The following is a 13550-nucleotide window of genomic DNA, read 5'->3' as shown; positions in this document are numbered from 1 at the left end:
GAATAGTAGATTCATCGGATGTTTTTCTGTTTTTTTTTCTGACGTCACTCAGATTGCAAACAAAAGATCACCTGATTGTAACTGTCAAATTAGTATGTATTTGTTTTGATTTGATTGTTATTGTTTTTATTATTATAAAAACAATAACAACCATCAAAACAAATACATATACTTACTACATATACTACTATAATAGACTATGCTACTATATGTTATCAATATAGAGGGCCAACAAATAAAATCCACCGAGGGATCCTCAGGGCACTCCTGAGATTGACTAAAATCATCTAAAATTCAGAGGACTATGTGGCTGCAATTTTATAATAATTTTCAAAATATTTTATAGATATCCCGTATGAAAAAACACAAAGGCCTTAAAACACAAATAAAGTAAAACAAAAGCCAGTTCGGGAAATTATATATTTAATCACTTTTTATAGAACAATCATGTTTTGAGCACGGCCGCCTTTGAGGTGACATAGTGTAGCTACATGTTACTTAGCCAAGCCAGCTTTTCAAAGCAAACTACAAAATAAGGAGAAGATAATAGATAAGATAAACATTAAACATAAACATAGCTTAGCAGCGCATAACCTTAACTAACAATAGGAATAGGCCTACAGCAACTGAACAACTAACAACAACATAAATTTTAAATTTACATTTACATAATAATATACCAACTACCAACTTACTTGAGCTTAGACTATCGACTTTGACTACGGGACGGGGTCTGAGTGTTTCAATTACTTATTGATCAATTGATTGACCAATATTTCTTCAGTAAAACTAGGTTATGAATAGGTTCTGGTTAGAATATTACATTAAAAGTTCAGTTCTAGTTTAATTCCTTATTCGTTACTTGGAATCGGAACCAAAGAAAAAGTTATGATCTTAGAGCCTCTATCTTAGAGGATAGAGGTAATAATAGGGTATATTTCTTAAAGACTTTCTCACACCAGTGATTGAGACAGAGTGAAAATGTTTTCCTATGGTAATTCTTCAAGTTACTCTCACAAGTTTATCAAACAAGAAGATCCCATCTCAGAACAAGAAAAATACAAAAGGAAATATAAATTTATGAAAAGAGCCATTAAAGATGTTGTTTTTGTAAGTATCCCATGCAATTTTTTCTAGGTTTAGGGCAATAATAAGTTAACTTATTGCTAGCCTAGTGGTTAGTGTCTCGGACCTCCGTCTGGGGAGGGATGGGTTTGATTCCGATTGGCACATCTACAACACATTAAGTTTATGGGTTTGGATCGCTAACCTAGTATTTGACCATACTTAACCCTCCGAGTGTTTTTGTCGATGCTTCGACACATAACACACTTTGTGTAGGTAGTGTTTTGTGTCGATGCATCGACTCACAAACACTGTTTACGGCGAAGGCTCTATGACTGACAAAATCGGATTGAACTGGATCGAGTTAGGTATCGTTTTATTTGTCAGATTCAGAGCTTTCTCCGGAGGTCTGTCTCTAAGCGCTTTTCATTGTAGTTCCGAAATTATTGTAGCAGAAAGCTGATGTGCGTATTTGTAAACAGCTTGGTTAACCTCGCACCGATGACTGATGTGTTTTATTACGTTTATCATTGTTTTAGTGTTAAAAAGCAAAAGTAGTGATATACGTGGTGCATTATAAGAAGCTTTAAGTGATTTTGAAGGGCTGGTTGATGATCCTGAAGAAGTAGGTAGTGATATTGATGTAAATTATCAGCCTGATTCCTAGCTACGGTTAGGCTATGCATTCTTAGCTAAAGGCTATGTACTGAAATCTGTTTTTTGCCCATAACTTATTTATTTGCAAATCTACTTCTTATATTATTATATATATGTAATTCTTATAAAATTTAGGACAAAGTGGCTATTTTCAAATATTTTGTAGGCCTATAATTTATACAATTTCATTGAGCGCGAACTTATTTTTTTTTCCAAAATATTTTTTTTTTTACCTACAAAATTTTTTTGAAACAAATGTTCCTTATGTTTTATGTATAATATTGAAGCCCATGATTTTCCAAACAAAATGGTATATAGAACAGTATAATTAACATTGTTTTCAAGCTTCTCAGATCCGTTTTAATAAAACCTTGCAAATGAGCAAAAAATAGGCAGACATTAAGGCCAAAACAAGGGATACTCGGAGGGTTAAACCAACTTATTTTCATAGTAGGTGCAGGTTTGGTTGCACAAGGAATGCCAATACATAGCCTAATCTTTACTTAACCCTCCAAGTGTCTCTAGTTTTGGTCTTAATGATTTTGAATAATACTTTGATAAAGGTTTTTATGTTTTAGTATTTAACATTGGAGAATTTAAACGTTGTTAAGTGCACAGGTGTGCTGCGATTGGGGTTTAATACATTTGGACTTATTCAAAAGTAAAATAGTTTTCTGTGCTGCACTCTGTAGAAACACTGTGGCACTATTTCAAATCATGACTAATGCTAATATAGAATTTTGTAATTATTCAAACCTACAAAAAAGTTTGGTGAAAGTAAACATCTGCTTTTAAATTATATTTATTTGTAAACATTGTAGATCAAAAAGTCTGACATTGGCCCACATAAAACCCTCTGGGGCAGAGCCCTTTTGATAGATCTGCACCAAACTTCACTTGAACCATCCTTGAAAGATGCTTAATAATGCCTGAAAGTTTCATTACAATCTGTCGAGCGGTTTCGGAGTCCATAATGTATATACACATACACATAGACAATACATAAATAATGTGTGTGTATATATATATATATATATACACACACACACACACACACATAGTTCCTCTTTTATAGATACTAGATAACCTGTTGCTCGAAATCGAGCAAAACTGCAACTTGTAATACAAAAATAAACAACAAAAACATAAACAGCAAGACCTCAATGAAAGAGTAATTCTAAAGTCTATGACTGATTATAGAAATACGAAAAATATTATGTTGTAACAAATTATAAAACTAACCTACAATATTTAAATATAGATCTGCTCTCATACTGCTTTGGTCATCTCTTATGTATTGTAGGTGGGTCCCCACTATGAGAACGTAGATGTCAACCACACACTGTAAAGTGAGCTTTTCCGGCCTAATGTTGCAAGCCAAATCCCTCTCTTGACGTAAACCAGTACGACACGTAATATAGTACTGTTAAATTATTTCTACGACAGGTTCTGTTTTAGGCGTGTTTAAATTAGGGGCCCCACCAAAGTCTCCAGTTGGGAACATTAGAGGGCAAGCAAGTGGATCTAATGACGTATCTAGAACGGCTTCGCGTTTATCATTATTAGTTTTTGAAAAAAAAGAAAAAGATTTATTTGGTCTGGCGGTCCTCTGTTTTCAGCTTTAAAAATAGCGGCAACATTTATACAGGTCGCATCATTGTAGCGAGGAAAGCCAATTATTTTGTCTCTTATTATGTACATAAGAATTTCCCTTAACTCCTCGGTGCTCTCGTCCCTACACATTTCTGCCTCAGTTTTAAAAGATTGGGCAAATGGGTTGGCAATGTGACCCTATTTCCCACATATTTTTTCATTGAATCTTTCCTTTCAAGTGTTGTGGATCTTGAAATTGTAGATCCCTTGTATGATCCTCTCATCTAAATGAGCTTCAGAGCTGACCATGGCAAAGGCGGAATTGAATTGACAACTTTTATTCTAATAATTTCTAGATCCAAGCCTCACAGCCCTGATTTCAGATTCGGAGTTTCCAATAAGTTCCTGAAAGTATGGTGAATTCCTCTGATGATGTAAATGGTTCTCTCATTTATGGCAACAAAGAGTAACAATTAAACTGTATCGGCCAGACTCTTTTTTTTTTTTTGCTTAAAATGTAAGCCACCACAATGTAGCCTAAACATTTAACGTTCATTTGTCCAAGGTTAGATGTATCCCACACGATGGTTGCAACTCTGTAATCTTCAAATGATACATTAGGAGATTGATGCAAGCGGCTACGTTCGCGTTTCCTCCAGCCACTCACAGTCTTCGTCTTACTGGTGGCATATTATTTTAAATTTAGATAAATTACGAAAGTAAACCAAACAACAGAAAACACTACAACGGAATTGTTATACACATTGTAAATTACATGATATGGTGATGTAACTGTACTGGAAATAATCACTTTCAAACATTCATTTCAACACACCAAACTGTAACCAAAACAACACAATAATTCAGTAAAATACGATGTAAAGTAAATACATTCAACTGTTTACAAACTATTTGTTGTCAAGTCTTGCTAAGAAACTCTTTATTTAAGAAACAGATTTAGTTAACAGATGTTTTGATAAAAATATAAAATTCCGGCTTTGCTCTGGAATAAATAAGTCCTGCAGCCTATGGTCAAACTTAAAAACTAAAAAGAATTAAATATTTTTTCTTAAACACTCTGTTGTCTAGTATTGATAGGATGCTCTTCATTATGAACCAGACTTAGTTAACAGATTGAAACAAAATATAAATTCCAGCTTTGCAGTCCTGCAGTCTGTGGTTAACCTTAAAAACTATTTCAAACTACGTCCATATGTTATTTGTAAACAAAGGGAAATTTAAGTTTGATCAAATGTCAACAGATGGCGCCGCCTTCCAAACTTTAGCCCTTAGCTGTACCATAGATAAAACATTAATGGAACAGCTGAAGACAATTTTATTGTTAGTTCTGTACGGTTTATGTAGAGGTCGTGTTTTGTTTACAATTTGTTTCCCGTTAATACAGTAATTTAAAACCTCGTTTAACCAAATAATACGATCTAATCATAAACAATACATTGTCCCCTAGTTATTTAACCAAACAGTAAAGCACAAATCAAGAAATTAACCCTAAAATAATAGAAACAAAACTTCATCGACACTAGCGCCCAGTGTGGCGTACATGAACTAGACATGAAAAACGAGCTTCAAAATTTACAATGGGATGAGAAGTCTACTTGTGTTGGTTAGTCTATGGCTGTACTTAAGTGATGCCCTTTCTTAGTATTCTGAGACGTATTTGCACATCTAGGTGAAAATACCTTTAATTTGACACCTCGAACTTTAAAATCCATCAAGCCGTTATTGAGTTATGACTGTGAAAAGAAAACTGCTTGCGTATTAATATATAGAGGTGAAAATACCTTTAATTTGACACCTCGAACTTTAAAATCCATCAAGCCTTTATTGAGTTATGACTGTGAAAAGAAAACTGCTTGCGTATTAATATATAGATAGATAGTATTTTATAATTCTTGTTTATTTGCCAGGAAAATGCAGCATTGTGTGATCAAGTCACATTGATGGAAGAAAAAATACTCCTTGTTAAAGAAGAAAGAAACTATCTTCTCAAGAAATTGCAGATGTTCAATGGCATCACAGGTAGATTTTCTTCTATCAACAAGTACAGTGTTTGGGAGGTGTATATTTGTTTTATGTTGATTTTTGTTTAAAGTTACGGTGATACGGATGGTCTACCTATTGTTATTGTTTAAGATTCAAATTGGAATTTTCCAAAGATGTTTGGAAAAAGTTCATTCACTTTTTACCAAAAGTTAATGGTAGCCTATATATTACCATAGACAAATAGAATAAATAGAGACTATCAAAGGAAGGTTCCGGTGCCCACCCTAGGGTTTGCCGTGTAGTTACGGCGCACACCGCTGCAGGCGGGGAGCGCAGGAGCCGTATGCGACTAGCAGACGCTGCAGCGGTGTGCGCCGTAACTACACGGCAAACCTAGCGGTGGACACCAAAACTTCTGCTAACTGCAGCACAGCTGACGGTCTATATTATATTTTTGTCTATGATATTACCCTCTACAAGGCAGAGTCTAAGTAGCTGTAAACAGTGTGAGCATCATAGTTAAATTTCTTGTGGATACCAATTACACCTTTCCAGGTGAGTTGCATAAACAATACTTTTTACCACATTACTCACGACAAATATACATGATAAGTGAGACACCACCCATAGTTCACAATTTCTATAAGAAAGAATGTACTAGACATAGGGCCCTTAGACTAACATTACACCATCATTACCCTAACCTTTGAGCTTGTTCCATTTGATTTACTTTTGTAAATGTGAGTGTAGAATTTCACACATTTCTTCATTGTAATTTATCTCTTGTAATTAATTATTTTTTTTATTTTAACAATACATTACACAACAGCAGATGCAAAAAATTTGATTCAAGCTAAATAGTTTGCCTGACAGCATTTGTAAAGCATGGTAGCTTTGGTGAGGGTCTACTTATATTTAATAAGAAAGTATAAAGTATAAAAGTATGCATTTTTTAATACTTCTTTCATTGGAACACTTTGGTTCATTAAATCTCACCTGTGAGAGCAAGTGAGATGAGACTAACAGTTTATAGTCTTTACATTTATGAAACAATAATTTATGCAAAACAGATCCAACTATCATCCACCTCAACAGACAATTAATATAACACCAGATTACAAACTAACCTACCTCGGCATAATCTCGAATTTTACACTAATAAGACATCTTACATAGTTTTATAAGAACTCCCTGCTACTCAGTAACAGACTTCTTCAGTATTAGTAAAAAACAGTTAACTTAATTTGAATTCCAAATACTGTAATTCATTCAATCATGGTTTTGTTAAAAGTAAAAATAAAGTACTTAGTACTCTTTTTATGTATCCTATTTATTTAGCTGTTAGCAATTTTGAATTTAGTTAATGACTAATCAAGTTCATGTAATGTGACACTATAACGAATAAAGAATGTTTTGACTTGACTGTAAATATTACAATGTGAATTTGAACTAATGTTAGTTATATTTCTTCTTATTTAAGTTAGTTTGGGTGCTGGGTCAGTTGATTAATCAAAAAATGTTTTAGAAGGTGAGCAAAACAACTTTAGTCGAAGCAGTCCAAATGTTGACCATTCCATTGGCTCTGGCACTAAGAAACCACTTAACAAGAAACGTTCTTCGGAATCTACAGGTATTGCCTACTATCATTTCTATAAAAATTCAAAATTTAGACTTGTTAGACTTGGAATTCTGGGAAAAACTGGAAGCTATCGTACAAATTGTGTAAATTTGTTGTGGGTGAATTTTAAAATTTCACCATGAAGACCTGATTTTAGTGCCATTTATGTTGTAAGACTTAAGAAAAACTTAGAAGGGTGCATTTTGTAGTAACATATTTGCTTGTGTAAACATTCATGAAACTCCGTTAGTGCACGAAAACCCTGACTGTTAAAACATTGTTATCATTGTCTCCGGTCACAGCAAAATTGTGAACATCTTCTACCGTAACGGTAAAATTGAGCTGTCATCCATGATCACGACAAAATCATGAACATTTTCCTAGGTTATGGCAAAATCTTGAATACGTTCCATTGTCGTGGCATATTGACAACAAAATCTCGAAAATGTTCCTTGGTCACAGCATCATAATCATCATCTCCCATGATCAAACAAAACCATGAACCTTACCCATGATCGCGACAAAATCTTCAATATTCTATCTCACACTCCACAAATACTTTCCACACTCGATCCGAGCTTGGCCCTTAAATCGTTTTATAACCTAACTGACCCCTCTGGCCCCACAGACCCAGGTAAAAACCTACATTTGGTGACCAGCAGAAATAGGTTTTGCTACAGGGAAAATGCATGAATTTTTCCCCCAGGAGTTCTGTGGCCACCGCAAACACTAGATTAATGCTAGTGTAGCTCCTTATTTTGGTGTTTTAAATCATATGAGATCTTAAGTTTTTGGTTAAATCCAAACGTAAGAATCACTTGAGAGAAGCGGGTATATGTTAAGAACCTAAACATTATAACTTTATTAAACCTCCTTCAACATTAAAGCTAAGCTCATACATTATTTAGAAAAGATTTATCATAAATATTTGTCTTCAGCCTTTTTTCAATATCTAACACTATTTCAAATCTGTTTTTTGTTTTACACTAAACATCATCATAAAACGGTACTTTAGAACAGGTAAAGCCAACTTTATCCATAGCTATAATTCCACTTATGTGAAAACTTAAAAGGTCTTAAGTCATTCCTAGTGATAAGACAGTTTAATCAGAGTATCAGGAGGACTGAGCGTTGCTCGGCGTCACCTTTTTACTATTACACGCTTGGTTGTAAGGATAGTATCTCACTGTTCTCCAGCCATAAATTAAAATTAAAAACCTCTTTGTTTTAAGGTTTGTTTATAATCAGCTGTTATATTTATTTCTATTATTGTTTATTATTCTCCATGAAACACGTTTTTAGGTCAGAAATCAATCTTATTTACAACATTATTTGAAGGAAATTGTCAAAGCCGTTTTCGAGATCTTTGTGCAAGCGCATACAAGCAAACATTGCCCATATAAGAGTATAGGATTGGCTGTACTAATCAGGTGGTCATTGATTGTTTCTTTGATAATCAGACAGCATGAAGAGTGCAAGCAAAGCAGCTAAAAAGTCACCAGCTACGAAAAGAAAAAAAGTTCTACACACAATTCCATTAGATATCACCGGGCGGCCCAAGTTCCCTATCAAGTTAGGAGACTTGACTGTTCACAGTTTAGGAGAGGTTGGTAGTAGTAATATTGTCATAAATTTATCCTACTAGTTCTTTATGTTTAGAAATTGTAATCAAAGAATTTAATTTTGTACCGTATGTAGTTTTTTTTTGTTAATGTCTTAAGCGTTGCTTAGTTGATCGGGCTGTCTATCAGTGTATTTAGGTCTAATAGTGATTCTAATTGTGGCTACCATGGAACATTTTTGTGTGTATCCCATGGACTCATTCCTAACAGCTGAATCTCTTTTAAAAATTCCTCGTCAACCACTTCACGTTCCTTTAAATACAAATCTTTTAGCGAACGGAGTGCCACGGTGTAGAAAAAAATTGTGTCCGAAAACAATTAAGTTAACAGCTGTTGTTGGTTACTTTTGATAATCTTGCAGGGTTGCCACCAGCCATGAAAACCTTGAAAAGCTTGAATTATGCATGAATTCTTGAGACCATGAAAAAAGGCATGGATTATGCATGGATTTCTCAATTGGACCATGAATTTTCAAAATCAGGAACAATTATTCGACCAGTACCCAGTACCATTAAATTTTCCAAATAAAAAATATTTTATATTTAAAAACAGTTCATAGAAACGAACACCATGAAAATACTGTGTGGAGATGATTATTTAACATGTTCCACGGTCAGAAACAATTACTTATTTCATTCCAAGTCATTCAAAGATGCTGATGTCAGCTGAGACTTCCCGAGGACTGTATATGGTTCGAAAAATCATTAGTAGGCGAACCCCTGCGTATGAAAAAGGGGTATGGGGACTTAAATTACAAAAACAGAAGTTTTAGACCATGCACGGAATTGAAACGGGGTGCTCAATAAAACCAAATTTCCGACACTGACGGCTGATTTTTTTAGCTTTTTGGATAAAACCATCATATCTTAGTACGTCGTGGAATAAGATAAACCAGAATGCACATTTTATGGCAATTATGTAGGGGGATAAAACTGGATGAAACAGGACTTTTTTGGCTGGGTGAGTTGGGATTTTTGTTTTATTACAGTGGAAAGACTGAATAAGACCTAGACTTAATATATTTTTCAATTCTTCTCCAATATCTCATATAGAATATGAGCTGGACCAGTTTTGTTTTGAACTTTGTTTTGAATGTTTATAAATCACTCTAAAACAGTTGTATATTAAGTATGAAAGGTTAGTCAAAAGTAACACACAAAGAAACTGCCTCTTTAACGTCAGTTTATGAAATCGAAATCAGCAAAACTCAATTGTGTTGAAATTGTATAAGTGCATCGACCATGATTTTTTTGTAAACTACCAATGAAAACCATGAATTCTGCATGAATTATATCATCCCACTGTGGTGGCAACCCTGTCTTGGCAACACTTATTTAGTTAAAAAGTCAAAAGACACATGTACAATCTGAAGTCTAGGTTTCAAATAAAGAAACTAAATAGTTATGCTTAATATGTACAGTTCCACTGTGTCTGCTCAAATTGCAATCCATGTTCAACTCTGCTTATGATTTGTCATGATAGGTGTTGACAGACAGACCGGAGTATCACACAGATGACTTGATATTTCCGGTTGGTTATTGCTCCACCCGCACCTACGGCAGTCTCAAAGACCCAGAGAAACAGTGTGTGTACACATGTACCATACTGGACGGTGGTACTAGCCCCAGGTAGGATTACAATAATAATTATCCTTGTTCTTCACTCTGGAGTGCTAAGAGCTCAGTAAAAGACGAGCGTAGATTGTGTTTCTCCTTATTTGGAACCTTGAAGAATCAATTTTTGGAATAAGCTTGTAACAAAGTTCTGCAAGCTTGAATAAAGTCAGGGATATTAATTGCATATATTTACTTCCTCGACTGTGTTTGAAGATAGTTAAAGTAAATATTAAAAACAGTGATGTAATGCAGAACCAACCATTGGGGCGACCATCTAATCTTTTTGAAAGGATTGTTGCATTTTTTTATAGCACAGTAGACCTATTTCATACTCATAATCTCAATACTACCTGCCTAGTGTTTAAATTTTGTTAGACAGCCAATTTTATTGATATAGACATGTTTAATTGATAGCCCAATGACAATTGACATCTGGGCCCAGGAATTTCTTAACTTTGATTTTAATGGGTAGGAAGAGAATTGTTAATATTCTGCCTCATTAACCAAGAGTTAAGTACTTGTAGAAGTACAGGACAAGCGAGACTACATAATTAATTTAAGACTGTGTCATTATACGTTTCTGTGTAGAAAATAATACGGTGCCTATTACCTAATTTCCTTAACACGATGCCCATCACCCGTCACACTGCTCTGTATTGGTAGTCTTGAGTAAACTGGTGGTGATTGTGTTAATCAGGAAATTTCCAATGATGCTACTGGAAAATATTTTTCGAGTTCAATGTGTGGATTTTTCTTGAATGTATATAATAAAATGTTTTCAGGTTTGAGATAGTGGCTGACTCAGACCTGAAGGTTATCGGTGGTTACTCACTGGACGAGTGTCACGCTCAGCTGTTACAAGAGATCAACAGAGTGGTCGGGACTGAGGTAGTCAACACTAGAGGTAGGGGTGCAGACTTCTTCGGGCTCTCACATCCGACCATCCACCACCTCATTCAGAGCTCTCCGGGCGTGCGCAAATGCCATGGTGAGTGGATAGAGTAGGGTATTTTCCTCACACACACAGTGCATACTTAATGGTGCATATGCGACACTGCATCACAGACAAATCCATGTGGCATAGGTTAATAATACTGTCAAACGCTAAGCATTCCAGCTTGGGAAAACAAGTGGGTTTCAACACGCAATAGTTATACTGTGTTTTTAATATGTACTTTGAAATGGCGAACATACGAATGTAGCTATTGGTGATTGGTCATATTTTTTTTTGAACCCCCGAGACCTTGGACTCTGAAGCCACAAGCTCTACCAGCTTACTCGCAATATTACAGATTATACTACTAAGGAATTGTTTTAGTATGAAATTTTTCAGGCTACCCTAACCGTGAAACTAAGGAGCCTAACCTAAGTAACCTACCTAAACAGAATTTGTAAATATTATAACATTTCAACTTTACAAACATAGTGGGACAGAAAAAATCTTAGAACAGTTAGAACTTGACATTTCATCCAAAGTTCCAGATTATCCTACGACTCAAAACAACTGCATTAGAACATGGTGTAGCACACTTTTATTTTCCAAAGATGGAATGCATAGCATTAGATAAAGTATATTATACAGGGCAGGTGAATGGGATTTGTCAAGGGTGTGCAAAAATATGTGAACATGTTTTGTATACAAGTTTTCTGACAAAACAATTTGTTCAAAATATTTTGCGCCACCTTGCATAGAGTGCACCTAGTCCAGGTTCTAGTAACATCAGCCCTGAGAGTAACCACTCAGAGTATTTCACAGTAGTCACCACAAAGATGCTAAATTAGTCACAAAAAAATCTAGGAATCACAATGTAAAAGGTAATTAATGTTTTGTGCCCATAAGGCTACGTCTGGACCAAGTTTGACCTGAGCCGAGCGTCGGAAGGTTTGGTGATTCCAGAGCAAGACGCCGCACTCAGCTACGAGGCTCTTCTGAGAACAATCAACTTCACTCGAACACACCTCATCAAGCAAGAGCCTGAGGACAGTTACGGGGAAAATAACGTGACCACTTTCCAGAATCTACTGCTCAATTAGCTTTGGGAATTTCAATTGTATTATGAATTTGAAAGGAAAAGCCTAAGTGGCTGGTAAAGAGTTTTCCTAAAGGGATGAAGATGCTTACCTGAGAAAAATAAGATTCCAGGGGCTGATAGATTTACAAATAAAATATCACGTAACGTAACACTTATATTACGTCCTAATGAGTGATAAATAATTACTCACAATTATTTAAATTCATTAAAATAAATACACTCTGGTCCTATATTATGACAATATATCAGTGTTATGTTTTTGTTGATTTTTATTTGTGTACCTTATCTAAGTTCTAGACTATTTACTCAGGTAAGTTAGCTAAACTCTGTCCCTTTACAAAAACACTTGTAATATAAGTGTATCAAATGGCACATTCAACCAACATCATGCAATCACTTATTTTAGGTTGTGTTGGAAAATCAATGTAATCAAATTGTAGGACAGTAAAAATTAGTCCATTTGCACTCGAGATTACAGTTTGTTTTCTGTTTTCCCATGCAGTACACTAGGATCATAAAGGTGAAAAAATAATATTATGTACATTTATTTGATACTGTATATTGCAAAAATAGTTGCAAGAGGCACAAATTACAGTTAACAATAAATTATCTCCAGTTGTAAAAAATTTTAATCAGAAGTATAAGGTGCTCTAATGGGATTGTGCCAGTAAAATTGTTACTTTTATATCTAAAGCACATTTAACTATTAATAAAATTCGTCATTGGCACAAAAAACTGAACAAAGGTAACGAGACTCTATAGTTTGTTTATACATTTTGAAGGTGAAACCCTGAATTTCATTCTGAATTAAGAATAAAGATATTGCACAACAAATAGAATAAATGCTTTGCGACCAAAACAGCAGGAAGGATTTATTGAGCATCGACATACTAAAGAATAAAGAACAAAGGATCAAGATTCTTAGAACTTCTAGGGGTATCTTGTGACCAACAACATGTGGCATTTGACTAGTCTTGGAAACAAAAATGATCTGAGATTGTGGTTGTAATATTGCTGCAGTAAAAATGTGTATATAACAAAGTGTTTACAACGTTAAATGGTCTCTATTATTAACCAGTTCTCAGAGAAGTAAGGTACAGAGGACATGTTCAATGGTACATTCAAGTGGTGTCTAGCACTAGTCGCTGGTGTCTAGGGCAAAGACCAACACCACATCCTTCGCCATGATGTACTATAATGCTCTCATTGGAGGAAGACCCTGTGCGATAGGAATTTCCGCCCAGTGCTCAGTAGCTCAGGCTCTTAGTTGCCCTTCACAAGGCAGTATATTTCCGGTGCAAGATTCTAGAGATGAAATTGCACTGTCTTATAATTAAGTTAA

At 34.9% G+C, this 13550-nt stretch overlaps 1 protein-coding gene across 2 annotated transcripts; it reads left to right on the top strand.

The window, feature by feature from the left end:
• Nucleotides 1–615: 615 nt before the first annotated feature.
• Nucleotides 616–12678, top strand: LOC128987331 (transforming growth factor beta regulator 1-like). 2 transcript variants are annotated; one of them, XM_054408121.1, is made up of 7 exons: nucleotides 616–1110; nucleotides 5244–5355; nucleotides 6848–6949; nucleotides 8398–8543; nucleotides 10042–10187; nucleotides 10958–11163; nucleotides 12016–12678. In XM_054408121.1, the coding sequence occupies exons 1-7, from the start codon at nucleotides 982–984 to the stop codon at nucleotides 12207–12209; spliced, it is 1035 nt and encodes a 344-aa protein (XP_054264096.1). In that variant the 5' UTR covers nucleotides 616–981; the 3' UTR covers nucleotides 12210–12678. The 2 variants fall into 2 exon arrangements, with proteins under 2 accessions (XP_054264096.1, XP_054264094.1); XM_054408119.1 differs by having other exon boundaries at nucleotides 6845–6949.
• The last annotated feature ends 872 nt before the right edge of the window (nucleotides 12679–13550 follow it).

This window comes from Macrosteles quadrilineatus, unplaced genomic scaffold, assembly GCF_028750875.1.
Source record: "Macrosteles quadrilineatus isolate MER2022 unplaced genomic scaffold, UCM_ALF_1.0 Scaffold_2__2_contigs__length_208266976, whole genome shotgun sequence".
Taxonomy (NCBI): Eukaryota; Metazoa; Arthropoda; class Insecta; order Hemiptera; family Cicadellidae; genus Macrosteles; species Macrosteles quadrilineatus.
Note: the sequence above shows the minus strand (reverse complement) of the source record. Positions and strands in the feature narration are given on the sequence as shown.

Coding starts and splice junctions, on each gene's coding strand:
- LOC128987331 (XM_054408119.1), top strand. CDS start 982: ATGTTTTCCTATGGTAATTCTTCAAGTTACTCTCACAAGTTTATCAAA. Junction 1,111..5,243: donor CCATTAAAGATGTTGTTTTT/GTAAGTATCCCA, acceptor TTTATTTGCCAG/GAAAATGCAGCATTGTGTGA. Junction 11,164..12,015: donor GGGCGTGCGCAAATGCCATG/GTGAGTGGATAG, acceptor TGTGCCCATAAG/GCTACGTCTGGACCAAGTTT.